This window comes from Lepidochelys kempii, chromosome 1 (genome assembly GCF_965140285.1).
Source record: "Lepidochelys kempii isolate rLepKem1 chromosome 1, rLepKem1.hap1, whole genome shotgun sequence".
Classification (NCBI taxonomy): Eukaryota; Metazoa; Chordata; order Testudines; family Cheloniidae; genus Lepidochelys; species Lepidochelys kempii.
In genome coordinates, this window is record NC_136380.1 from 208,339,981 (window position 1) to 208,366,761 (window position 26,781).

Consider the following 26,781-nt stretch of genomic DNA (forward strand, 5'->3'; position numbering starts at 1 on the left):
TGGCCACCCCTGCTCTAGTGAGACGTCAAGTAACCATATTTTAGATTCTAACTCCTATATAAGTCCAAACAAAATGGCCTAAGAGAGATTGAAAACAATTACTTTAAGCAATAGCTTTTAATATTCTAAACCTGTCCCTTTTGAACCGATCCATTCAAATTTACTAATCACACTCTTGAAAGTGTCTTAAAGATAAATACATCCTTGGAAGTATGATAAATATGTTAGGTATTAAGAATTGTAAGTAAATGTAATTAGAAATCTTGGGAATTTGCCTTATTCTTGGATAGAACGGCTGAATCTCAACTTTAGTCTGTGATGATCACTTGCGAGAATGTATTGTACATGTAGTACACACAACTGGTTTCATCTACATTTGTGTGGTCAACTGTTTGTTCTGGATGAATTAATGCATTGTTGGTTGGTAAAGAATAGCAAGGGTCCTGATCTGAGAAATACTGTTCAAGTTAAAATTTGACCTACCAAGAACCCAGCATTCAACTAATAAGCCAACGCTCTCTGGACGCAATAAAAAAGGGTTATCCCATTTGATTCCATTATATATTGGTAAACCTAGTTTGTTAGAGTTCAGCTTTAAAATCTAACTGGCACCATGCATGGCAAATTCACAAATTGATCCCCTTTCAATCTTACAACTCCCAGGTACACCTGAAGTCAATGGGAGCTGTGCTTTGAAAATATAAAGTGCTGTATACTGCTAAGTACTCTGAAAAATCAGGTCCTAGGTGTCTCTGATTGAGTGCCCAAATTAGTGGGTATTTTTGAGCTTGATTTCTCTGTGCCTCTGTTTCCCATCTGTAAAACGAGGATAATACCACCTCCTCATCTGACAGGAGCACTGTGAACATAAATTCATTTATGTTTGTGAAATACTGATACTATAACAATAAGTGTAATAGAAAATGCTATTAGGAAATTAATAATTCTGTTTTCAGAGCAGGGTTTGAATAGTAAATAAGGCCTGGGGCCACACACTGAAAAATAAGTAGAAAACAAAATACGGAATTAATGAACACTGTTCATCTTGTGCACTGAATGAGGCAGCAGCAACCTTAATTCTGGCATCTCCTAATTTTTCAGTATTTAATAATTTTCCCAGTAATGTTCTTTCAATGTATTTTTGAATGTGTAATAAAAATATAAAGTGAATGTTTACATATTGATATTATCATTAACCAAATGCATGAACTGAAAGGTTAAAACAATACTTATTCAAAATACCTTAAATGATCTTTCCCATGCTTTCTAGTGCTTAGGGTTTTTTATGGGTTATGTTCATGTTATGGTGTACATATAATTATAATAATCACTGTATATAATTATAATAATCAAATCTATAAAGTAATAGTATTGTGTGGGACAGTTCCTTGGTTACATAGATGTGAGTTGAAATTTATGTAACTCACACAGGCATTGTCTACACTTGTGGTATCATATAGGGTACACGTAGCCACACACCACAGTGAAAAGCAGGCTGCATCCATACTGAAGAGTGTAGCTATATACAGCAGTGAAAGGCTCCAGCAGGGGGGAGCTGTTATCTATTAGTTCATGCATATGGCCACTAGGTGGAGGCACTGACTGCAAAAAATCCAGGGGCTCATTAGCCCTAAATTCGGTCACTGAGCTCACAAGAGTGGAATAAGGGGATCTCCACTGGGGATTACAAGTGCCCGAGGAGGGGGCTACATTTAGATACTATTGCAGAGTTGTAGGCTTCTGTATGGTTTCATTTGCACAACTATGTGAGCAACACAGACCAAAGGAGAAATATAAAACTTCTCACGTCTCAATGATCATGAGACTTCTCCTGGTATGTCCTCCTCTAACCCATTCCCCTTCCCCCTGGTGTCTTCCCCTCTGCCTTATGCTCTTATTTTCCCTTCAACCCTCTCCCAGTGTCCCTAACCTTTAGCTCCTCTCTGTCTGTTGACACCACCTCTGATCCTCTTCCCACTCTCTGGGTGCCTCCTTTCCCCTCCACCTTGCAACAGAAACTATAGTATGGGTTACAATTAGGGCTGTCAATTAATCACAGTTAGCTCACATGATTAACTCAAAAAATTAATTGTGATTAATTGGAGTTTTAATCACATTGTTAAACATCAGAATACTAATAGAAATTTATTAATATTTGCGGATGTTTTTCTACATTTTCAAATATATTGATTTGAATTACAACACAGAATACCAAGTTTACACTGCTCTCTTTATATTATTATTTTTATTACAAATATTTGCACTGTGAAAATGATAAACAAAAGAAACAGTATTTTTTAATTCACCTCATACAAGTACTGTAGTGCAATCTCTTTGTTGTGAAAGTGCAACTTACAAATGTAGATTTTTTGTGTTACATAACTGCACTCAAAAACAAAACAATGTAAAACTTCAGAGCCTACAAGTATACTCAGTCCTATTTCTTGTTCAGCCTATGCTAAAACGAACAAGTTTGTTTACATCTACAGGAGATAATGCTGGCCTGTTCTTATTTACAGTGTCACCAGAAAGTGAGAACAGGCATTTGCATGGCACTTTTGTAGCCAGCATTGCAAGGTATTTACATGCCAGATACGCTAAACATTCGTATGCCCCTTCATGCTTCAGCCACCATTCCAGAGGACATGCTTCCATGAGTTAATTAAATTTGTGATTGAACTCCTTGGGGGAGAATTGTATGTCCCCTACCCTGTTTTACCTGCATTCTGCCACACATTTCATGTTATAGCAGTCTCGGACGATGACCTAGCACATGTTCATTTTAAGAACACTTTCACTGCAGATTTCACAAAACGTAAAGAAGGTACCAGTGTGAGATTTCTAAAGATAGCTACATCACTTGACCCAAGGTTTAAGAATCTGAAGTGCCTTCCAAAATCTGAGAGGAATGAGGTGTGGAGCATGCTTTCAGAAGTCTTAAAAGAGCAACACTCCGAAGTGGAAACTACAGAACCAGAACCACAAAAAAAGAAAATCAACCTTCTTCTCTCATCTGACTCAGATGATGAAAATGAACTTGTGCTGCTTCGCACTGCTTTGGATTGTTATTGAGCAGAACCTGTCATCAGCATGGACGCATGTCCTCTGGAATGGTGGTTGAAGCATGAAGGGACATATGAATCTTCAGCACATCTGGCATGTAAATATCTTGCGACGCTGGCTACAACAGTGCCATGAGAACACCTGTTTTCACTTTCCGGTGACATTGTGAACAAGAAGAAGGCAGCATTATCTCCTGAAAATGTAAACAAACTTGTTTGAGTGATTGGCTGAACAAGAAATAGGACTGAGTGGACTTGTAGGCTCTAAAGTTTTACATTATTTTATTTTTGAATGCAGTTTTTTTTGTACCTAATTCTACATTTGTAAATTCAACTTTCATGAATTTACATTAGGTGAATTGAAAAATACTATTTCTTTTGTTTTTTACAGTGCAAATATTTGTAATAAAAAATAAAATATAAAGTGAGCACTGTAAACTTTGTATTCTGTGTTATAATTGAAATCAATATATTTGAAAATGTAGAAAACATCCAAAAATATTTAAATAAATGGTATTCTATTATTGTTTAACAGTGTGATTAATCGTATGATTAATAACAATTATTTTTTTAATCATGCAATTAATCATAATTATTTTTGTTAATTGCTTGACAGCCCTAGTTACAATTACTTCTCACAACATCTTCTCTGCCTCTGTGCACAACAAAGTGGGTGGTGATCAAGCGAGCCAACTGGACCTGTGGTTAGTCATGCCCAGATCCTCAAGTGTGCCAGAGCTCTGATCTGAACACCGGAGGGGGTGAGGGAAGGTTGCTGCATGCCACCTTTGTGTTCTGCTGAATCCCAGAGCTGCCAGGAGCACTTCAGCCTGTAAGAAAACTTAGTGCTGCTCTACTTTAGGCCAGTTTTTAACGGCCACCTAAAGGTTGTTACACCAGTAAGGATCACTGAAGAGCACCTCTACAGCTTCTTTGGGCTCCAAATGGGATATAATGTAGGCATGCATTAGCCCAATGACATTTCAAGCAAAGTACTAGTCAGAATAATAATAGCTACAACATAGCACATTCACTCTACTTATTCTGTTGCACTTGATGAATGGCAATGATAGCAAGTAAACTATTCAGCATCTTACAGAAAGTGAAGCTAGACGTTCACTCAGGCTTTGATTTCCTTCCAGTCTTCTCAAATAATGTCCAGTAAAGTGAGTTCATCCTCCCATTCTTCAGTAGAGTACATTTATCTGTTTTCAACTAAACTAACTTTATTTACCTGGTATTATATGTAAGCAGTGTCAGGATGAGCTCCACCCTGACATCTGGTGGTGAGGTGTGGCAAGTTGTGGAAAAGAACTTCAGGGGCCGATCTCATTTGCATAGGCACACCCACCACGCCTAGAATGAGACCATAGCTGCCCAAATGGTCACTTTGGCTGCTGTGGGATCCCCAGTGTCTCTGTTATGGGGGCAGGAAGAATAAATTGTTATTACCCTGATTATGGGAACTGTGCTTGGAACTGTACGTGGCCTTTTGTTACGATGGAGGGATTCACCATCATCTAAGTAGCACTCGCTAGGCAAGGGTCATGGGTTCCAAAACTGTGTGAATGGAGAGAGGCTGGGGACAAGTATTAATACTTGGTGGCATGGGCCCCTTGGTGAGGGCCTTACATGCTGATTGCACTTCCTCCTCTCTCCACTGTGGAATATCAGAGCTAATTTTGATTTCATTAGAAGTCTAGTTATAGGCTGCTGAGCTCACTTTGGGCTGACAGTGCACCAGCACTGGGGCTCCCCTACTATAAGCTGAATTCACCTAAGAGCTGAAATCACTGAGTGTTGTGTTAAGTAGTGGGGGAGCCTGAAGATATATTGTGGAGCAGTTTGCGGGATGGCTGGTGAAGCAGTTCGACACGGAGCAGTGTGTGGATGGCAGGAGCTGCTTGTGGGCTGTGGAGCTGAGTGAAGGAGTTCGTGGGGCGGCTGGCGGAGCGGAGCGCAGCTGAGCGAAGGAGTTCGTGGGGCGGCTGGTGGAGCGGAGTGCAGCTGCGCGAAGGAGTTTTGTGGGGCGGCTGGCGGAGCGGAGCGCCGCTATGGAGCTATGGGGCGGTCAGCTTCAGATCACGTAAGGTGCCTCTTACCCCCGTCCCATTTCCACCCAGGTTGGGAGGTAAAGCTCCGCCGATAAACTTTCGAACTCTGGGGCTGCCCTGACCAGGGACAGAGACTTTTGGGGCATTGGACTTTTGGGGTTGCTGGACTCAAGAACCAAAGGGAAAAGGGCATGCCCCAATTTGCCTGGGGTGGGGTTGTTTTTGCTCATGGGTTGTGTTATGAATCCGGTTGGTGGTGTTTCCCCAACATAATGCCACATTGTTTCTCTCTGTTATTAAAAGACTTTTGCTACACTCAGACTATGTGCTTGCGAGAGGGGAAGTATTGCCTCTTGGAGGCGCCCAGCGGGGGTGGTATATATTTGTCCCAGGTCACTGGGTGGGGGCTCGAGCCGGTTTGCATTGTGTTATTGGAATGGAACCCCTAGATATTGAACCCGGCCCTTGTTGCTGCCAACTCTGACGGGCAGAAGGGTTACATATAAATAAGAATTGAAATAATTATTTCATTACTTGCAACATGTCATGCCTTGCATCTAATTAGTGGACTATTTTCGATGATTACTCTTTATAGCAGTGATGGTGACACACTGACCTGGCTCACTCTGCTGCCCTTCCAAAGAGTTGATCATTTCTTGTCCTTCACTTTCTATCAAGCTTTTCTTGGGGTCTGTGATATGAATGAAGAAACTGTGGTGATCCTTTACCACCTTCATTTTTACCAAAGTTGTCCCTGAAAACAATGAAATACAGCCATTTGTAAATGGCTTGCTTTTGTGCCTGCAGTTACAGATTGGTGATGCCAACAAGTCAAACAGAGAAATTAGTTAAGGTGCGCCAAATTGCTTAGTAGGAGTAATAGGACAAAATTAAGAATAGGAAATTTTAGATTGAATATCAGAAAAATCTTCCTGACAGTCGGATCTATTAGGATGTGAAATAATCTTCCAAAGGAGGTTGTAGAAGCCCCATTTCTTGGGACATTTAAATCCAGATTGGACAAATCACTGGAGCATGTAATGTAGGGAACAACCATGCACTGGTTGCTAAAGGATGGACTAAATAGGACCTAGTTGGTCTCCAGTTCTAATTTTCAGATTCTCTGGTTATCCACCAATTGTTAAAATATAACAACAAAATATCAACATTATGATAATACAGAAATACAGTGCAATTAGAAACTATGCTCCAAGTTGCCTAAGAAATCATTAATTTAATACAGAGATGTGAAAAGAACTTTATTATAACTGAAAGTAGTCTTAGAATTTTGATACTGAAGAGCAATGATCTAATCAGTTCTACAAACATAATAATTATAAAAAGTTCTCAAGTTAAGAGAACTTTTAAATGGTGTCCTATTTCATGAATATTGTTTTCAATTGCACATGCACCCCATCAATCAATAATAAAATGGAATGAAATATAAAGAAAGGAAGACTCACCTTTTTCAAATTTTATCTTTTCTGCTTGGATCTGTCCTCCGTCAGTGGGGAAAAGATATTGACTGGTCCCTGAGACTTGAATGAGATCCTCCCCAACATTATAGCCAAGAAACTGGAAAAAGAAATGTCAGACTATGTGTGGATTGGAAAGGCAGAAGGCATGAAGGAGGCAGATGGAAGACAAGCAAGATTGCTCTCTTCTGGTTATTTTTTTTTTTTGTTCAGCCATTCAATGCTATTATACAGTGATTAACATGTAGAATTGTTAGATATTGGCATAGGAAATAGTAGCTTATTTACACTGATACCACTTTCAAATGACTTTAACAAACTATGGGGAAAATTATTCTCTATTACACCAATACACAACCCTATTATTATTAATGGGGGTATCTGGTTACAAGGGAAAGCAGAATTTGGCCCTATATGAACATATAAAATCACTGCTTCACTGATATGCAACCATCCCTGGGGTTAGAGAGTGGTAGATAGGTTGTTTGCTCACCATGTAATAGAGATGAAGGAGAAATTCTGGCCAACCACACTGAGAGAAACTATTACTCTGATGAAAATAGCTATAGGATCTTTAAGATCCAGATGAAGCGGACAGAACTTTGGTTTTCAAGGTCTTACCCAAAATATCCAAGAATACTAAATGGCATAGAGCTTGACTTATCTACAGTGGAAGGCCTAAATTGACTTAAAGGTATTTAAGCCTATGCCTGCAGGAGCTCTAGACCTTTAATATCTGATACTTAGGGTATGTCTACACAGCATAGTAAGCTTGGGTCTGTATGACCTGCACCTATGAACTCAATTCAGAGTAGCAGCCGTGTTAGTCTGTATTCGCAAAAAGAAAAGGAGTACTTGTGGCACCTTAGAGACTAACCAAATTATTTGAGCATAAGCTTTCATGAGCTGTAGCTCACGAAAGCTTATGCTCAAATAATTTGGTTAGTCTCTAAGGTGCCACAAGTACTCCTTTTCTTTTTATGGACTCAGTGTTTCCAAGCTCACACTTCAGCATCCACACTGCACTGGAAACCCAGGCCTCATGAACGTGCTGGCATGTCCACGTTGCACTACGCAGACCAAAGTCATAACTTCAGCTTCTTGGGGTTTATGCCATTGTATCCCAGGGTTCCTAGCACCCTCGCCAGCTGTAGCTGCTCTAGGGCTTAGTTCATAGTTGCTTATGGGAAAACTTATCTGTTCATCCCGTGGGAGCTGTGTTTTGGGTGGTAAACCATTTTGTGTCTGCACATTCCCAGCAGATGGAGCCATCAACACTTCTCCTACTCACTTTGTCAGTCCTATTTCGGAAATGAGGCAGAGCATCTCCAAAATGCTGGTGGATTATTTAAGCAGCAGTTTTTGACCTGCCAAAGGCACCTCTCAGAGCCATGTATTGACATGCCAGCCATGACCCAGCTGAGCTGTTCATGCCTGTTACCTTAGCTGAACATTTCACATATGTAGCCTGGCACTTCCAGAGCAGGGCCACAAACAGACTGGTAGCATCACACTGCCATGTGCACCTGGGATGACCAGCAGTGGCTACACAACTTTTGCATGAAGAAGCAGATGTTCCTAGAGTTTGTGTTCACTTGCCCCAATGTTCCACCATCATGACACCCACATGAGGGATGCCATACAAATCCTGAAGTGGGTAACTATAGCCATCTAGAAGCTGGTTACCCCAACTGCTACAGGGTCCATGGCTAGCCAGTTTGAAGTTGGCAAATAAACTGTGGGGGTTGTGGCAGAGGTTTGTGAGGCCATCAGGAATGTGATGTAACCCAAAGATGGTGGGAATTACAAATGTTCCTGAAATAATTGCTAGCTTTGAGGAAATGGGGTTTTCAAACTGTGCTGGGGCCACTGATGGGACTCATGTGCCTACAGTTTGCCTTCTGCAAAGAGCATGCGTACTTAACTGCAAAGGGTACTACTCCACCATTATACAGGTCCTGGTCAACTGCAGGGGCAGATTCATGGACACTGGCAAGGTGTATGATGTCAGGGAGTTCCACAGTTCAGGACTTTACCTTCATGGAGAAGCTCGAATATTATTCCCACTGAATGACACTGTCCCTACTGTTATTCTAGGGAATGCTGCTTACCCTCTGTTGCCATGACTTATGAAATCTTATCCTGATTTCAGAGGACCTGGCAAAAGAAGTTTCAGCTACACACTCAGTAGCTGTAGGATGGTGGTGGAATATGCGTTTGGCAGATTTTATTGATGGTGCCTTCAAAACCATTTGGATGCCAGTGTCATCAGTGAAGTCCGCATTATTGGGGCGTGCTGTGTTCTGCATAATGTCTGCAAGGACAAGGGGGAATCTTTTAGCCAGCAGTGGACTCAAGACACTGATGTGTTTCAAAATTGGTACACACAGCTATATAGTGCACCTGTCATGACTGGTGATGGATCCAGATGCGCCATGGAAATCAGATATGTTTTGTTTGCCTGCATAATAGGTTTGCACAGTCCCTTGCATGAGGGGGAATGAAATGATATTTGAAAAATGTTTATTATTAAATGCACTGAGAATGAGCATTTATTAGTTTGTGCACTTTTAACATTACATATAATAAAACTTGTTACTGTAGCCTTGTGTTAAAATTCAACACTTTATTTTACACATCTATTTACATACCAGTATAAGAACCAGAAAGGCAGACCAGCCGCAATCAAAATGTACCATACAATAACCAAACTCATTGCCAAAACTCTGAAAGGTGCATGTTACCAAATGACATGGACTGCTATTTCTGGGTATTCCCTGTCCCTCCATTCTCCTTGGCCTTTCGGGTGCATTTTACATGTGAAGGCTGCAACTGGATTGGAGTGGATTAATGCACAGGGTATAATGTCTGTTCCATGTGCTACTGTTCATTGTCTGTGAGATGGTCCAGGCAACCACTGAACTGTTCCAAGGCTGCAGAGTCTGCAGCACAATATACCATGGAGAAGATTCATGATGTGTGGCTGGTGCAGGAGTTATAAGTGGCAGGGGAGCCTGCAGTCTGGTAGCCATAAGCACAAGTAATCACTTGAACAACTCCTGCTACTCCTGTCTTCCCCCCTCAACCTGGGATCATACTCCATGAATCTCTCAACTAATCTCTCCTCGCATGTGCAGCATCATTCTTTCCACCCTTCTTGCATCCTTATTCTTCTGATACTCAGTCTGGTCCTTCTGGAAAACTATCTGTTGATTTATTTTATCTAGCATTTCATCAACTCATCTCAGACTCTCTTTCTCCTTGCCTGCAGAAGATGGGTTCACTTCCCTAGGCTCTTGTGTTTGTCCTGCAGTGGTGGAACGGCCTTGAAAAGAAAATGGAATGTCACATTATTGGCTGCTTTAATTCAAGGTAAAAATGATACTTTTTATCAATGGGCTTTATTTTATTCACAGAAAAAAAACTAGTCAGTTTGGATGTCTTTTGGAGCAGCCCCGAAAGCCATTGCAAATCACGGTAAGATACACATACAAAACTCAGCCGAAATGATTTCTATAGCCTCTTCATTTTTTTGGTGGTATGTCGGGGTGGGGGTGGGGGTGGGGCTTTATGAGGGGTCTAATCACTAGCTATGGTTTTTCAATCCTTTCAGGCAGGGCAAGCTCTGGAGACCATTGATATTTGGGAGGTCCCTGAATGGAAGTGTGAACTTCTGTCCCAGGCCAACGGAAGACAGCCATCTGTCTATGCTAAGGAGATACTTAGGCATCTAGTGACTGACCAGCACATTTTGGAATGGAGGGGGCTCATGAGTAGGGTGACCAGATGTCCTGATTTTATAGGGACAGTCCCGATATTTGGGGCTTTTTCTCATATAGGCACCTATTACCCCCCACTCCCCGTCCTGATTTTTCACACTTGCTATCTGGTTACTCTACTCATGAGTTACAGAGATGGCCCTAATAAGTATGCCTTGCTCCAGAACATAACCAGCCACCTGGAGCTCCACCTTTGTGAGAAGTTTGCTTTCATCACCAGCCATCAATTCGTGAAAATCTGTGGTAAAATCAACAAGATGCTGAATTAGCATGGAGACCCAGTATAGCCTCCTTACAAGCACCATGCATCCATGCACATGTCTGACTGAATGCCAGCCATGGGGACTCCTCTAACACAGACAGACAGCCACCGTCTGCTGTAATTTGGGCTCATATATTTAAGCCAGCTATAACAGCCAGGCTTTCTGGGACTCAGTTTACAGGCAGTCTGGGACAGTGCAGCTGTGACTGATTTATAAGGTGCACTGTATTAGACCAGAGAGGTATGTGAGGCTGTTAATTGTGGAGCTCCCAACCCATACTTATAACTATCATTGAGCAATTAGTAAAAATTTCATGATAACTGCTTGTTTAACATTTTTCCTCATTTTGTGGTGTGCATTTTGAATTCCATGTAGTGTTGGTGGAAAGAGGGGCAAACACTACAGAAATAATGTGGGTTCCACCTTAAATGGAAGCACACCAAAATCTTGGCTTGCATTAATAACTTAATAGGGCCATAAGCCAGAAATCCCTCCCATCCATACATTAGTAACAACAAACATAGGGCAGAAACTTACCAGGCTCTGCACTTGCTCTGATGCCAGTTCTGCAGCAGGTTGCTACTCAGGGCCGTCCCCAACAGCTTCTCCAAGTACAGACCCAGGATGTGCTGTAGCTGCTCCAGCAGTATGAACTCTTTGGTTACCAGCCTCAACACAAGGGTAACTTCTTGCCCTTCACCGAATGACTGGCTTTCCTCTAGTGATGACTGTGACTGGGGAGGGTGGGGGGGTGGTAATGAAGGTGCCATCCCTGCTCAGCAGATTGTCTTGCACCACAGTGGCCTCAGTGTAAAAGAGGCAGGAAGACCGTGAGTTCCCAGAGGTGCTGTTAGAATCTTTGACCTTGAGGTAGTCTGTCTTCAGCAGCTTGATTTGCTTTCTGCATTGTTTAGCTGTGTGATCGAGACCCAACACTGTCAGCTGCTTGGATGTAGCTTTCCAGACATCTCCTGTGTTCTTGCTGAAATTGAATGTCTTGCTTGCCTGGGATCAGAGGTTAACCAGAATCCATCTGTGTTCCTCTGGACAGCTAGAAGCACCCGATGCAGAACTTCTTCTTAGTGTTGGTCATAGTTAATTTATATGAGGATTAACTGTATTTCCAGCTAAGCATTCCACATGGAAGTGAAGGGTTAAATGCTGAGCAGTTGCATTTGAACCAGGAGTTTGCTTTGAGCTCCTTGGAAGTGAGTGAGAAGTTTTGGGATGGAAGAGTTGGGAAACACAGCCCTTGAAGATTGTGGGCTAGAGTTGGAGGACTCTCCAGACCTGAGTCTGATGACCTGGCTTGAATTGTGTCCACACTGCAAAATGCCTGGGCTTTGACCCACGTCACAGTGGGCTCTGACCCACCACTCTTGCAGAGACCATGGGCCTGAGTCCAGAGGGATTCCTGGCCCAAATCAGACTGATTTCTGTGTGGATGGAAGTGCTGCTTGGGCTTAAACCTGAGTCAGGGGTAGTGTACTGTATAGACATACTCTTAGAGTGTTAAGCCATTCCAATCAGATGCTCAGCTATAAATTGCCAAGAATTAGAATAGTGGTCTCCAACAAATTCAGACTGAGATATTATATATTTTTCTGAAGTACTGTTTTGTGGCTCTGCAGTTCCATTACTCAGGTGGTGACATAAATAGAATTGTCACCCTCCAAGAATCGAGGGGGTAAAATTCTGCAGGCAGAAGCAGTACACAGGGGTTTTAAGCTGTCTAGAGTTAACTGGTGGAGAATTCCCTATTTGCAAGAGAACTCTCTGCCAGTGTATGCAGCAGGAGGATATGTATAAGGAATTCTGAGGACAGGTCAGCACTGAGACCGGTAGGAAAAGAGACATAGTGAAACTCCTCTATGCCCTATCCTGCACTGTGGAGTAAGTGCTGTAAGTTAGGGCTACAGCCCAAACTTGTGCAATGTCCAGGCAGCCCTGAATCAGGGAGCTGCAACAGGCTCTCTGGGGGTCCCTTCTCACTACTCTGTCACATCAAGGCCTATATCTTTGAAGGGGGAATCCTTCCAATACTTATGTTCATTCCACATGTACAAAAAATCCAAGAAATACAAGAAAAAAGAACAGTTCAGTTGTAAAAAGATGAGATGCCTAAACAGTACAAAGAACTCTGTCAGAAAAGGGTCAGCTGTTTAAATGACGGAGTTAAACAAGACACAATTAGGGTTAACTTGTCCCTGATTCCAGTTTCACACTTGGACGATAGCTCTAATGGAGTCTTGACAGTTTAAACACCTAACCCTTTTCTAATATGATGCTGTACTGTGACTTCTCACCTCATAAACTTTCTCAGAGGGTGGTGCTGGGGTACTGTGCTCCTCAAGTTCAGGGGGTTTTGCTGTCTCATCTTTAGACTTCTCCTTGGAAGATTTTGTCTTGGACCCCTTGCTGTCATCAGGCACTGGTATCTCTTTGCTCTGTCCTTTATTTTTACCACCTGACTTTCCTTTCATCTCTGCTTTCTTTTCTTCCCTTTGTCGTTCTTCCTCTAGTAGTCGATCATGCTCTTCCTTCCAAGCCTATTACAAAAAGTTAAGAATTTAGGTAACTATGGTTTTGTTTTTATCAAAAGATGCTTACTGTCCTATAAAAAACTCTTTTTGCAACTTTAATTCAGCCTCCTGAAATGGCTATGAATTCTGATACAGAGTAAAATTTTGAAAAACACCTAAGTAACTTCAAAGCCAATAGGATTCTTCAGAATATTTTGAATTTTTATAGCACTTCATATGTTCAAAGCACAACTCTCAAATTCAGCTGCAGTTGTGAGTGCTCATAACTTCTGCAAATTATGCATCAGGTTGCTCAAGTTGAGCACCAAGAAAATGAGTTTACTAGTTAATGTTTGTACGTCATATGACATGCATTGATGGTCATCTTGCAGATAATACATGACTTCAGGAAACTCAAAAGCATGCTGAAGAAGAAGAATGTCCGAGCGATCTTGTCTGAGATCTTTTGTGTCGCATGAGAAAAGGAAGGCAGAAGGCGGAAGATTCTGGAAGTGAAATCCTGGCTAGGTGAGTGGTGTAGGGTTTTGGTTTTGAACATTGGTCAGCCTTCTGTGGGAAGAGGGACCTGTGTATTTTGGATGGCCTCCACCTCAGTAGAAGAGGGATCAATCTCCTCAGGGGCAGGCTGGCTAGAGTAGTCAGGAGAGCATTAAACTAACAACAAAAGGGATGGATAAAAAAAGGCAAGATATAAGTGTTAAGTTAGCACAAAATTGGGATGGTGGGAACAAAATTAATCAAGGAACCCAAAGAAATGTAGAGAAGAAATTCTTCAGTTGCCTATACATGAATGGTAGGGGTCAAAAATAAGAGGAATTGAAATTCCTCATTTATGAGCATAAATTTGATTTAGTTGGTATTAATGAAATCTGTTGGGATGTCTCCGTGATTGGAAAGTTAAGATCAATGGTAATAACCTATTTAAGAAGGAGCAAGTGTGCAAAAGGGAACAGGAAGTGGCACAGTGTCGAAAATGGAACCAGAGTCACTGATCACTCAGAAGAAAATGATCTTGAATGCTTATGAATCAACGTACTAACATATAAAGCACAAAATGGGGTATTAGTTGGTGTCTGCTTTGGACCACCAAATCACACTAGGGAACAGAATGGTCGGCTCCTTACGCACCTATCTATAATGTGTAGGAAAAAATGCTGCGAGATCATGGGAGATTGAATCTAAGTGACAATGTGCTAGAGGTTTCATCCTTGGAATTTCTAAATAGTATAGATGACAGTTTCCTAACTCAAAAAGTGTTGAATTTAACAAGGGAGAATTCTATATTAGACCTTGTCCTAACAAATAAAGAGGAACTGATCAAAGAACTAAAAATTAATGGTAACTGAGGTACAAGTTTTCATGACTTTATTACATTTATAATGTGCAAACAGAATGAAGTCCAGACCAATAATGTATATACTCAGTGCTTTAAAAGGGCCAGTTTCACAAAGCTGAAAACAATTATGAGCCAAAACAGCTAGGAGGAAGATTTTAATCAGAAAAAATGTGAGTGGTAATTCAGAATTGTTTAAGAACACTTTACTAGGTGCCCAAAAAGCCACAATCCCATAACTGAAGAAGATGTCTGTACTCGTTAAAAAAACCAACCTGGTTTAGAAGCGAAATGAAGCCAGCTGTAAAAAAAATTAAAAATAACATAACAAATGGAAGAAAAGAGAAGCAGATAGTAATGGATATAAATCAGAAGCTAGGAATTGTAGAAAATTGAGAAGGGAAGCAAAGGAACATAGGAAATTCATGGCATACAGAATTAAGGACTATAAAAATGAGTTTGTTAAGTACTTTAGGAACAAAAAGAATCCTAAAAATGGTATTGGTTCATCACTAGATAGAAATGATAGACTTCGAACCCAGGCAAGATAATGGAGTGGCTGATACAAGACTTGATTAATAAAGAATTAAAGGAGAGTAATATAATTAATGCAAATTAACATAGGTTGATAGCTTGTTTTGATGAGATTACAATTTTGGTTGATAAAGGTAAAAGTGTTGATGTAATATATTTAGACTTCTGTAAGGTATTTGATTGGTACTGTACCACATTTTGATTTAAAAATCCTAGAAAGATACAAAATTAACATGGCACACATCAGATGGATTAAAAACTGGCTAAATGATAGGTCTCAAAATGTAACTGTAAATGGGGAATCATCATCAAACGGGTGTGTTTCGAGTGGGGTTCTGCAAGGATTGATCCTTGGCCCTACACTATTTAACATTGCTATTAATGACCTGGAAGAAAACATAAGATCATCAGTGATAAAATTTGCAGATGGCACAAGATTGGGGAGTGGTAGATAATGAAGAGTATAGGTCACTGATACAGAGCAATATGAATTGCTTGGTAAACTGCACGTGAACAAACAATGTACACTTTAATTGGCTAAACGTAAATGTATATAACAAAGAATGTAGGCCATATCTTGAGAAACAGTGACTCTGAAAAAGATTTGGGGGTCATGATGGATAATCAGCTGAACATGAGTTCCAAACGTGATACTGAGGCAAAACGGGCTAATGCAAACCTTAGATGCGTAAACAGGAGAATCTTGAATAAGAGTAGAGGTTATTTTGCCTTTGAATTTGACACTGGTATGACCGCTGCTGGAATACTGTGTCCAGTTCTGGTGCCCACAATTCAAGAATGATGTTGATAAACTGGAGAGAATCCCTCCAGAGAAGAGCCACGAGAATAATTAAAGGATTAGAAAACATAATTTATAGTGATAAACTAAAAAGAAAAGGAGTACTTGTGGCACCTTAGAGACTAACCAATTTATTTGAGCATAAGCTTTCGTGAGCTACAGCTGTAGCTCACGAAAGCTTATGCTCAAATAAATTGGTTAGTCTCTAAGGTGCCACAAGTACTCCTTTTCTTTTTGCAAATCCAGACTAACACGGCTGTTACTCTGAAACCAGTGATAAACTAAATATATGGAGCTCTTCGAGTCTAACAAAGAGAAGGTTAAGGGGTGACTCAATTACAGTCTATAGGTATTTACCTGGAGAACAAATATTTAACAATGGACTCTTCAGCCTAGCAGAGAAAGGCATAACATGGTCCAATGGCTGAAAGTTGAAGCTAGACAGATTCAGACTGGAAATAAGGCAATATTTAACAGTGAGAGTAATTAACCATTGGAACAACTTACCAAGGGTTGTGGTGGATTTTCCATCACTGACTATTTTTAAATCAAGATGTTATGTTTTTCTAAAAGATCTGCTCTATGAATTATTTTGGAAAAATTCTATGGCCTGTGTTATACAGGAGGTCAGACTAAACAATTCGGGGTTGTCTTGATCCGCGCTCAGCCCTGGCCCTGGCTGCTGCTTTCTATCTGGCCAGTGGGGAGAGGGGGGTAGTGATTACAACATGTGGTGATTAGGAGCCCCAGCCTGGCCCCCCACAGCAGCCCCTGGCAGGCTCAGGGAAGCCATCACAGCACTGCCTGGCGAGGAGCTGAGATTGGGATCTGCCATTTGGAGCATTAGCAGGTGCGGGCGGGTGGGGGGAGGGGGGATGGTGGGAGGGAAGGAGGAGGATGACACCCCTGACCTCGTGGGGGAAGGGGGGAAGGAATCAAGGTTGAAAGTTCCCAGTCCCAGCAGGGGGATTTGGGAGAGACCAGGATCCACAGCTTGAAGCATGAGCAGGTGTTTGTGGGGCAGTCTATCCCATCCTCTCAGCCAGAGAGGGCCCCCTTACACACGAACCAATGCCCCCCGCCTGCTGGGCCAGGGTCCTCTCACCCACCCTGCTCCTCCCTGCCACCTGGGCCAGGGCCCCCTCACACAACCCAATCCACCAACTGGGGAAAGACTATTGGACTTTTGTTTTTCTTGTCTCACCTTGAGGGAGCCTTCTCTGACAAAAGTATTTTTTTCTGGAAGTTCCGGTGTGACCTCCGCTTTACTGTCCAGTCTTGATGTACTGCCTTTGAGAAATGAGAGAGGAACAATAAATATGTTGCCAAAATAAAGTAAAATAAGTCTGGCTCAGTGCAAAGGCCAGGATGGATTCCCTGTTTAAAATTCTTGTTTCTCTGGTCAGAAGGTTAAAAGGACAGATACACTGGTGTTTCACAATTATTATTTAATTGTATTACAATTCAATGGCAAAACCCTATGCTAACGCAGAGTTAAGGTTGTTTGGTGGTATGTTGTTCCATTGCAGAATGGTGAGTTCAGCAAAACTCAAACTTTTGAGGGTTGGGAATCAGTTTTCTGGGGTAAATATGGAAAGATACCAACTTCTTGTTTTCTTAGGAGATGCAGCTTTTTTGCTAGTGGAGGCAGAAGGTTTATCTTCAGGAGGTCTCTCTGTCATGGCTTTCGCTAGTTTAAGGGTCTCCAGTTCCTTAGCCATTTTTTCTTCCTGATATTTGGTTTCTTCCTTTGTCACCCAGTCTTCAATTGAGTTGGCCACCAGCTCCAGATAGTTTCTGAAAAGAAACATGACTTCTATTAACAGTGAAAATACTGTATTAAACGATATGATATTGGATCAAACAATATCTTTTTCATTCTACCTTTCACTGGAGATAGTCTTGGTTTTTTAGCTGCTATCTGAACACTTTGCATTAATCTTTAAGAGTTGGTAGAGTTTACCAGGTTTTTTTTTCTGTATGGGAATTTTTATCTTTGTCTTTTTAATCTTTGCTCACTACATTTTATGTTTAACATTTGAGTTCTCTTTTCTGCAAAAGCATCATTTGCCAAAAAAAAATAAATAATAATCCAGCTAGCCATAAATCACCATTGATTAATTCAACTTAACAAGGGTCAGTAAGAAAGTCAAAATCTTGATTCTCCCCTCTTACTGGTTTACAACCACTGTAATTCATTGACTTCACTAGAGTTACTCCTGATTTATACTGCCCCTTAGCATTTATGTTCACTTAACCACCCTCTGTATATCTGAAGCACCAAATTCTAATCAAACTTACACAGATACATAAAAGACAGAACTAAATTGCTGTAAGATAAATGGAAAATTTACACAGCACAGTCTTGGTGACTTGTGGGGTCATGTAAGGCAGGTTTGAAATAAGATCTCTCATTATACAAAACCTCTCAAGGAAGGTGTCCAATCTTGCCCCTATACATTCTACCAATTTAGTAAGGGTGGGAGTAGATTTGTCTCAACTGAGCTTGAAACCAAGTCAGGAAAACAGCTGGAGAACCATGTGAACAACTCTGGTGACCTATTGTGATGCATGCCCCCAAATCAATCAGTCATCAACATATGTGGACAAGTGAAGGCTTTGTCTCTTCAGATGAACAGCTACCACTGCGAGTCATTTGGTAAACACCTTTGGAGCGTTTGAGAGACTAAATGGTAGGACTTTGAATTGATACTGAAGGCCATTGACCATGAAATGTAGATATTTCCTGTGGTCGGGATAGATTGACAGTTGCAAGCATCCTGCAAAACAAATGTTGTGAATGACTTCATGGGCTCTAGAAAAAGGATTACTGACTAAGGAGTCAAATTTGAAGTGATGGATGAATTTGTTGAGATTTCTTTGAGATCTAATATAAGATGCCAACCCCCTTTCTTCTTCAGAATGAGGGAGCAGTGGCAATAGAACACCTTGTTGCAGAATGCTGGAGGCAGCATCTTTATTACACCCCATTGAAGAAGAGTCTGTCTCCATACAAGGCAGGCTCCCATTCAAAGAGTTCATGAAAAGGGACCAGGTAGGGTGTGTGGAGTTGGCCTAGATGGAAAACTTGTCTTATGAAAGGAGACTCAGGGAGCTTGGCTTGTTTAGCCTAACTAAAAGAAGGTTGAGGGGAGATATGATTGCTCTCTATAAATATATCAGAGGGATAAATACCAGAGAGGGAGAGGAATTATTTAAACTCAGTACCAATGTGGACACAAGAACAAATGGATATAAACTGGCCACTAGGAAATTTAGATTAGAAATTAGACGAAGGTTTCTAACCATCAGAGGAGTGAAGTTTTGGAATAGCCTTCCGAGGGAAGTAGTGGGGGCAAAAGATCTATCTTGCTTTAAGATTAAACTCGATAAGTTTATGGAGGAGATGGTATGATGGGATAACATGGTTTTGGTAATTAAATATTCATGGTAAATAGGCCCAATGGCCTGTGATGGGTTTTTAGATGGGGTAAGATCCAAGTTACCCGGGAAAGAATTTTCTGTAGTATCTGGCTGATGAATCTTGCCCATATGCTCAGGGTTTAGCTGATCGCCATATTTGGGGTCGGGAAGGAATTTTCCTCCAGGGCAGATTGGAAGGCCCTGGAGGTTTTTCGCCTTCCTCTGTAGCATGGGGCACGGGTCACTTGCTGGAGGATTCTCTGCTCCTTGAGGTCTTCAAACTACAATTTGAGGACTTCAATAGCACAGATATAGGTGTGAGGTCTTTTTTAGGAGTGGTGGGTGAAATTCTGTGGCCTGCATTGTGCAGGAGGTCAGACTAGATGATCATAATGGTCCCTTCTGGCCTAAATATCTATGAATCTATGAATAGATTGCAATTATAGTGAATATTGTTACTGGATATTCTAAGGTTTCAGAGTAGCAGCTGTGTTAGTCTGTATCCGCAAAAAGAAAAGGAGTACTTGTGGCACCTTAGAGACTAACCAATTTATTTGAGCATAAGCTTTCGATGCATCCGATGCATCCGATGAAGGGAGCTGTAGCTCACGAAAGCTTATGCTCAAATAAATTGGTTAGTCTCTAAGGTGCCACAAGTACCTTTTTGTGGATATTCTAAAACACACTGGTTGGTAGTAATTGCAATCCATGAATCTGCAGAAAAAGGAAGGAGGTTGTCAAATGGAGGGGAGAAGGGGTACATATCTTCACAAACTGGTCCAAGACTCTCGACTGCAGCATCAAACCTGCAACCTTTGCCCGATGATGAGTATGCATTAACAGTAAATGAAGGAGGGCCATTTTTCTTTTGGAAATATGGTCCTTTCTTGTAAAATTCAGGAGCCTTTTGTTGGCATGAATACAAGGATGATGGAGGCCCTTCACTCAAGAAGGACTGAGGTCTACTTTGCTTCCTTTACGGAACAGGGTATGTAGGCCCAGAAACTGAAGTGTTGCCCTGGAGTCTTTTAAAAGAATAAAGCATCTCAGAAATCTTTGAATTTAAAAAACACAGCCCTCAAAAGGAAGGCCCTCAGTTGTGGCCTGGTCTTCTTCTGGAATGTCTGATGACTGTAGTCATGATGTTCTGTGCACAGTGACTGCAGTAGCCATTGATCCTGACATAGTGTCAGAAACATCCAAAAAGGCCTGTTATACAATTTTCACCACCAACTGGCCCTCCAAAGCCTGCTGCTTAGATTTTTCATGATCCACCACTACAAAAAAGACCCAGCGATGTGTTTGGTAAAAAAATGGTAAAAAAAAAGTACTCATAACCTGTAGGAGAAAATTGTTATCTCCAATCTGCTCTTGTTGATGTAACAGAAATGGATGCAGGGGTTTACCACAAATACTTGACTGGTTCAGGGATATCCTAATTTATAGGAATGGTCAAGTGACCATGAGAGACCAGATGCAGAATATCAAAGAACTTATCTGACCTTTCCTGGATGAGTTCTACAGATATCTCCAGAGTAACCACCATTCTTTTAAGAAGGTCCTAAAATCCTTGAAGTCATCAACTGTGAAGAAGCAGATGGTGCCACAGCTTTATCAGGTTATGAAGAATGTGATACAGCATGGCCAGAAGGCAGCAGAAGAGTGATAGAGGAGAGATATGTAAGTCCCAGGATGAGGAGAAGCCTTATTCCCTTTAGAGGGAAGAAAGGTTTCTATAGATTAATTAAAAGCACCTGAAGCCAATTAGAGCACCTGAAGCTAGTCACCTGATAAAAACCACCTGCTTCAGTCACCCAGGGGAAGGAGTTGGAGCAGAGTGGTTTGGAGTTGGAGCAGAGTGCAGTTTGGAGGAATTGAAGTAGAGGAGAGTTTGGAGAAGTGCCATGGCTGGCTAGAAGACCAAGACCCTAGGTAAAGAGACACCCGGCTTGTGCAGAGAGGGAGGGCAGGAAGCCCCACAAGCTGAAGAGCAGGAGAGGGAAGTAGCCCAAGGGAAGGAAGCACTAGTTCAAGTGGTTTACCGGGGCCTGGAGTAGAGGGCGGGCCCGGGTCCCTCCCTCTCCACTACCCTTCTCTGGGTTACTAGTGGGACAGTAAATACTCTAGTTTAGGGGCAGGAAACTGTGCCCTGACCCCCTCCCCCCCCCAAGAAGAGGAAGCACGGGACCCATCATAATCGTACTGGCAATTTGCCACAGGAAGAAATAGTCAAAGGGATAGGTTGCTCCCCATACTCCTTCATAAGATCTCCCCCCTCAGTATGAGGTTCTTGCTCAAATTCCTGATGGAGCACTCTGTTTGAGGACTGCACTATCTTAGATGATGCCTTAGAAGGAGGTGACCTATTTCTAGATTTGGATCTAGATGAATAAGGAGCAGAAAAATGAGGCTGAGGATTAAACATAGACCAATAAAGTAAAGATTGCATCACACAAGGAAAAGGCACATGATGCCACAGTGGTGGAAACCAAGGTGCTTGTGATCTCTCAAAATCATGTGACCTGTGATGAAGAGGACTCCTTCCAAGGTCTCTTATAAGAGTCACTCCATGAGAGTGGGAGAAAATCTAAGAGAAGGGCTTCAACTGTCATGAGAAGGTGAAACTGCAGATGAGAAGAACTCTTCTAGAGGTGGTGTAGATCTCTGAGGGATTGCAACAGTCTCTGAGATATCAATACCGGTACTGTAGAGGATGATTGCAGAGAGATTTTAATTACTGACACCTTTGGTTCTGGTACTGGAAGGGACTTGGATACCACAGACAGTAGAGAAATGTCCAAGAGAAGATATTCTGGTTCTGGAGTGATGATTACATCTGCAGGTGTTGAAAAGGTAGCCTGAGTTGAAGTAGGAAGCGGTTCTAAGGAAGACAGTATCATGCGGATGTCTCAATAGATGTAATATTCCTATCAGGACACTTTACTGGAGATTCTGTGAAAGATGGTACCAGTACCCTCAGTATTGAGGTAGAGGCATCAGTCAGAGAGGATTGAAAATATGTTATTGAAGCAGAAGAACATAATTCCACAATCTCTGAAGACTTATACACCAATCAGATTTTGCAGGCTTGGAGAAATCAGAAGAGTGGAGTATTAGATCTCTTATTCAGTGGTACATGGGACAGTGACTGGTGCCAAGTGCCAGCCGAAGATCTCTGCTCCTTTCTGCCATGGGCAGCAGGATCCACTGATTGATCTGAAGAGAAGGTTCAGTGTGTTTCTGAGAAGCACGAGGTCTCTTAGAGCCTTTTGACCTCTTAGCTCCTGGAAGAGTATCTCTGGTAGCTGAAGCACTGACAGAAACTGGTTTTGAAGCAGCAGCAGCAGGCTGCCTTCAAAGAAGGAACTCAGAGTCAGAGACATACTTCACTGGTCTTTCCATTAAAAATAATTTCTGATGGGCATCATGAGCTTTTTGTATGCACTTAGAGAAAGATTTGCAAAATGAATGTTTGCTGTGGATCTATGATTCCACTTGACAAAAAAGGCATGTATTAGTCTATTGTTTGCAGGCATAGATGCCTCACAGGCAGAACAGATTTTAAAGCCTGGAGACAACATCTCATCCATCAGATCTATGTTTCGGTACCAAGTGGAAACTCAAAACAAATAAAAAGTCTCTCTCTCTTTTTCGTCAATGGGCTTGTATGAAACTTAGTTATGAAGAAATAAAAAAAAAAAAGATCAAACTCACTACTAACCTCTAAACCTAATGTAACAAGCTATGGGGAAGGAGATAGACACTGTACCTCTCCAACACGCTGCCATGGGTGGTAGGAAAGAACTGAGTAGCGGTAGGGGCTTCTCCATCCTTTATGCCTCAAGAGAGGGAGCCTGACGGTGTGCAGGATGCATATGCAGCCTTAACAGATAGTACTGGCTAAAAGATTCTGAGTTCATGCACGTGGGGTGCACACACCTACAACAGGATCTGTGCGGAGAAATGCTTGAAGAACACTCATTCCATTGGACGATCTGTTCCTGATTAACCCAGAGCAAGTTTTGCTTGGTATAGTGATATAATGTGAACAAATATTTTGTAGTTATAAAAAAAAATTAACTGCTAGAATTAAAAATTATGACGTCAGCTATTTCAAAAGACGCTCCAAGGATAGTGAGACATCATATGAAAACAGAGACTCTTCTTGAAAAACCAGGACAAATGGACATATTTTATTTTATTTCAATAGCTGCTGCTGCTCCTTTTGCTTGTTTCCTTAAAGAAATACATGTTGGGCTGGGACAGAAAATTCACACTTTTTCTGTATAGGCACTGAGTACCTCCTGTTGTACTTATAGTATGATTATCCTTACAAGACTCCACAAATCCTTGCAAACCGTGCCAGAGAATCTCAAATTTTTCACTGACTACTCTGTTGTTTCGATTCCTGAACCACAGCACCAAAATCAGGTGTTGTGGAAACTAATCAGGGACAAAAAATAGACCCTTTGTTTGTATTCTCTATGACTTACTGTTCCAAGAAGAAATTGTTTAAGGTATTGTGAAATTGCTTCTGTAAATCTTGTCCTGTTGTGACATTTGACCAGTTCATATATGGGTAGTTGAAGGAACTGATTTGTTTAATTAACTTAGTTGGCTCTTTGAGTTCCCTCCAAATAGTGCCCCCAATATCTTTTTTTCTGATATGGAGGCCAGTGTATAACCCTATTAACATATTTGTATTCTTATGACTTGTGATTTGTAAGCATACAAATTCTATGGAGTGGCTCTAGTCACTCAGAATTTTTTTACCTCAGTAGAGTCTGTGGTATATTTTAGATATAGTGCTATTACTATGTCCCCAATCCCTTCTCCCTAATGACTTAGTAATTTCTTCTTGAACACTTTATTGCCAGGTATTACAGTTAGCCCATTGATTTTTCTGATGCCACCATATTTCATAAGTGCTTGTTATGTCAAGGCCCTTTTCCATTGCCAGGCTTTCAGCTAAAATGCCTGTTTGAAGATAACATCTAAAAAAACTGTATTACCTGAATCCAACATCAGAGTGCATTGCAATATCCCAAGATTCCTTGCACTGACGGTGTTGGTTCATTGGGTTGTGAAGGACTATAAGCAGAGAGTTATCTTGGGTGTGGTAATAGGAATCGATACACCTGTATTGTTGGGTTGCATTGTGTAAAACCTGAAAATGAAAAGAAATTAATACTTAAGACACATCCTCCATACAGACAAATGGTACCCCCAACTCCTACAAGAGGGCTTGATTGTGCCTTGTAGGGATGGCACATAATAAGGGATGGCACAAAGCCTCACTATACCAGAAGCACCAAAAGGCCTTCTGCCTCCAGCAGACAGAAAGTCTCTGTAGTGTCCCCAGGCATGTAGAAGCTGTATTCCCATAACCACATGCATTTAAGAAGTGCCACTAGCTATACCCATGCAGTCAGCCAACTCCACTAGCAATTTCATAGGAACTATAACTTGATCTTCTCCTACCCCCCACCCCCATCTCTTTGGGATGCAATCTGAATGCAATATTTCAGGTTTGACTGGAGCTATACAAAAAAGAAGTATCATCCCCTTGCCTACATATATTCAGAAAGAAAATAAATTTATTTCTTTTATGGCTATATCACATTATAAGTTCATATTGTATCCAATTCACTGTGCTATCACTGCTGGTGTTCTCCAGATTTACTGCTTTCCAGTAAATTTTCCTAGCCCATTCTGTGTTGTGCATCTTTTTTTAATGCATGTACTGGCTCTATGATGAATCTCATTTTATCTGCTATCATTTTTGCAGAATGCTAGAGCTGAAATGGAACTGAAATTCATGTATATATCATAAATTATTGGGTTGAATCTATTTTATGAATAAATTCTAGTTAATTGAATATTCAGTTTACAAAAGAAAACTAATTAACAGTAATATGCAAAAGGATATGTAAAGGTGTGGCAGAGAGTATATTGCTTTCCATATAGAAAATGAAATGGTATGTGACAATTTTAATGAAGAAATTTATTTTCTAGAGCTGACAAGAAAAAGGAAAAGTTTTTACAAGTTTCTGTTTCCATTTTGGGTTGAAATTTTGTTTTCATGGACATTTTATAACCATCTCTGTTAATTACTACCAGTGGTATAGATATTAAGGTCCATTGCATTAGTAGGAATTTCCCATGCACCGTAATTTAGGACCAGATTCTACCTGGCCCTTACATGTGTGGTCAGTGTGGTGGGAAGAGTACAAAAAGCTAAGCAGAACTACAGCCCCTGTAAGTCAACAGAGCACAGGGTCTGCTCCATCTCTATGCCCCCTGAGGTTCATGGCAGAACACCTCCTCATACTCTCTGGGTTAGTACAACTCTAGGATATTCCTAACAGGCACAATCCTAGAGTAAGTGAGGAAAGAACAGACCACAATGCATTTGCAGTACTGCACTCTGATTCATCTTTTACAATTCTTGTTTTTTCTTTCCTTTAAGATAAATATCAGTCATTACCCTATTTCTATTATGAGTCTCTCATATCCATGAGAGTAATGCACCTGGAGAACTTGAAGGATAGGACCCTTTGTTCTACTGACAGTCAGGAAGACTAAAGTCTTCCATTTATTCATAAAATGGATGCAGGGAAGCGTTCCTAAACCTTGCAGCCAATGTCACAGAAAAGCCAGTCCTAGGGATAAGAAGCAAGTCCCTTCTATCACGTGTTCAGTCTGGACTCCAAGGCTAAAAAGGACAATTGCAATGCTGTTTTTTGAGTCATGAGTAAAATTACAAAATAGATTAAAATAACAAACTCATTTAGTAAAATCACCAAAAAGCAGTTGAAGAATAATAGATTTTTGGTAACCATTTATCAGAGCCAAATCTGAATCAGTGACCTATCAGTAAAATGCTCTGTAGCCTGTTATTAGCCCTCTGTGCACCAGCCTCCAAAGCTACTGTGCCTATGAGAATCCCAGCTCATAAATACCTGAAGAAGAAGACGTGGCTCATAATGTTCAGCAAAACTCCAGTCTGTCAAATGCCGCTGCTGAGTCTTCTGTATTTCCACTAAATCTGTCTCTGGGCCATACCTCTGTTGTTTAACCTCAAAGTACATCAAAACAACAAAAAAATCAATATTTTAGTATTCAGTTGTTTTAAACTGAATGTTATTCCATTGACTTAACTACAATGAGGAGCATGAGGTAGAATAGAATACAGAACAGACAGTGCCCAGTGCAGCATCATAGTTAATTGCATAAAGCTGCACATGTATAAATCTATATGGCAATGTTTTAGTAAGAATAAAAATTGACAAAAAGATTTTGCCTTTGACTGCTTTATGATCAACATAATCTAAATATTTCTATTGTTAGGTTATACGCTTCTGAGTGCTGTAAGCAATTACAGACAGGTCTTGTGAAGTCACTTTAACATGGCTTTACTTATCTAGGGCTAAACGGCAGACAGATGTTTGTGAAGATGCCAAGCCACACAGTTTGTTAGTGAGACTACAGTTTGGCAATCTCTCTTAAGCTCTTA

At 41.0% G+C, this 26,781-nt stretch overlaps 1 protein-coding gene across 4 annotated transcripts in view; it reads right to left on the minus strand.

The window, feature by feature from the left end:
• Positions 1–26,781, minus strand: part of SPAG17 (sperm associated antigen 17) — a 307,861-nt gene that overhangs the window by 98,283 nt on the left and 182,797 nt on the right. For all 4 annotated transcript variants that reach the window (XM_073310300.1, XM_073310290.1, XM_073310281.1 and 1 more), the window contains exons 16-22: positions 26,228–26,344; positions 24,278–24,432; positions 17,449–17,639; positions 17,047–17,132; positions 12,940–13,182; positions 6,580–6,691; positions 5,733–5,870 (exon numbers count right to left, since the gene is read on the minus strand). In XM_073310300.1, the coding sequence (XP_073166401.1) occupies positions 5,733–5,870; positions 6,580–6,691; positions 12,940–13,182; positions 17,047–17,132; positions 17,449–17,639; positions 24,278–24,432; positions 26,228–26,344 (1,042 nt within the window). The remainder of the gene's footprint in view (positions 1–5,732; positions 5,871–6,579; positions 6,692–12,939; positions 13,183–17,046; positions 17,133–17,448; positions 17,640–24,277; positions 24,433–26,227; positions 26,345–26,781) is intronic.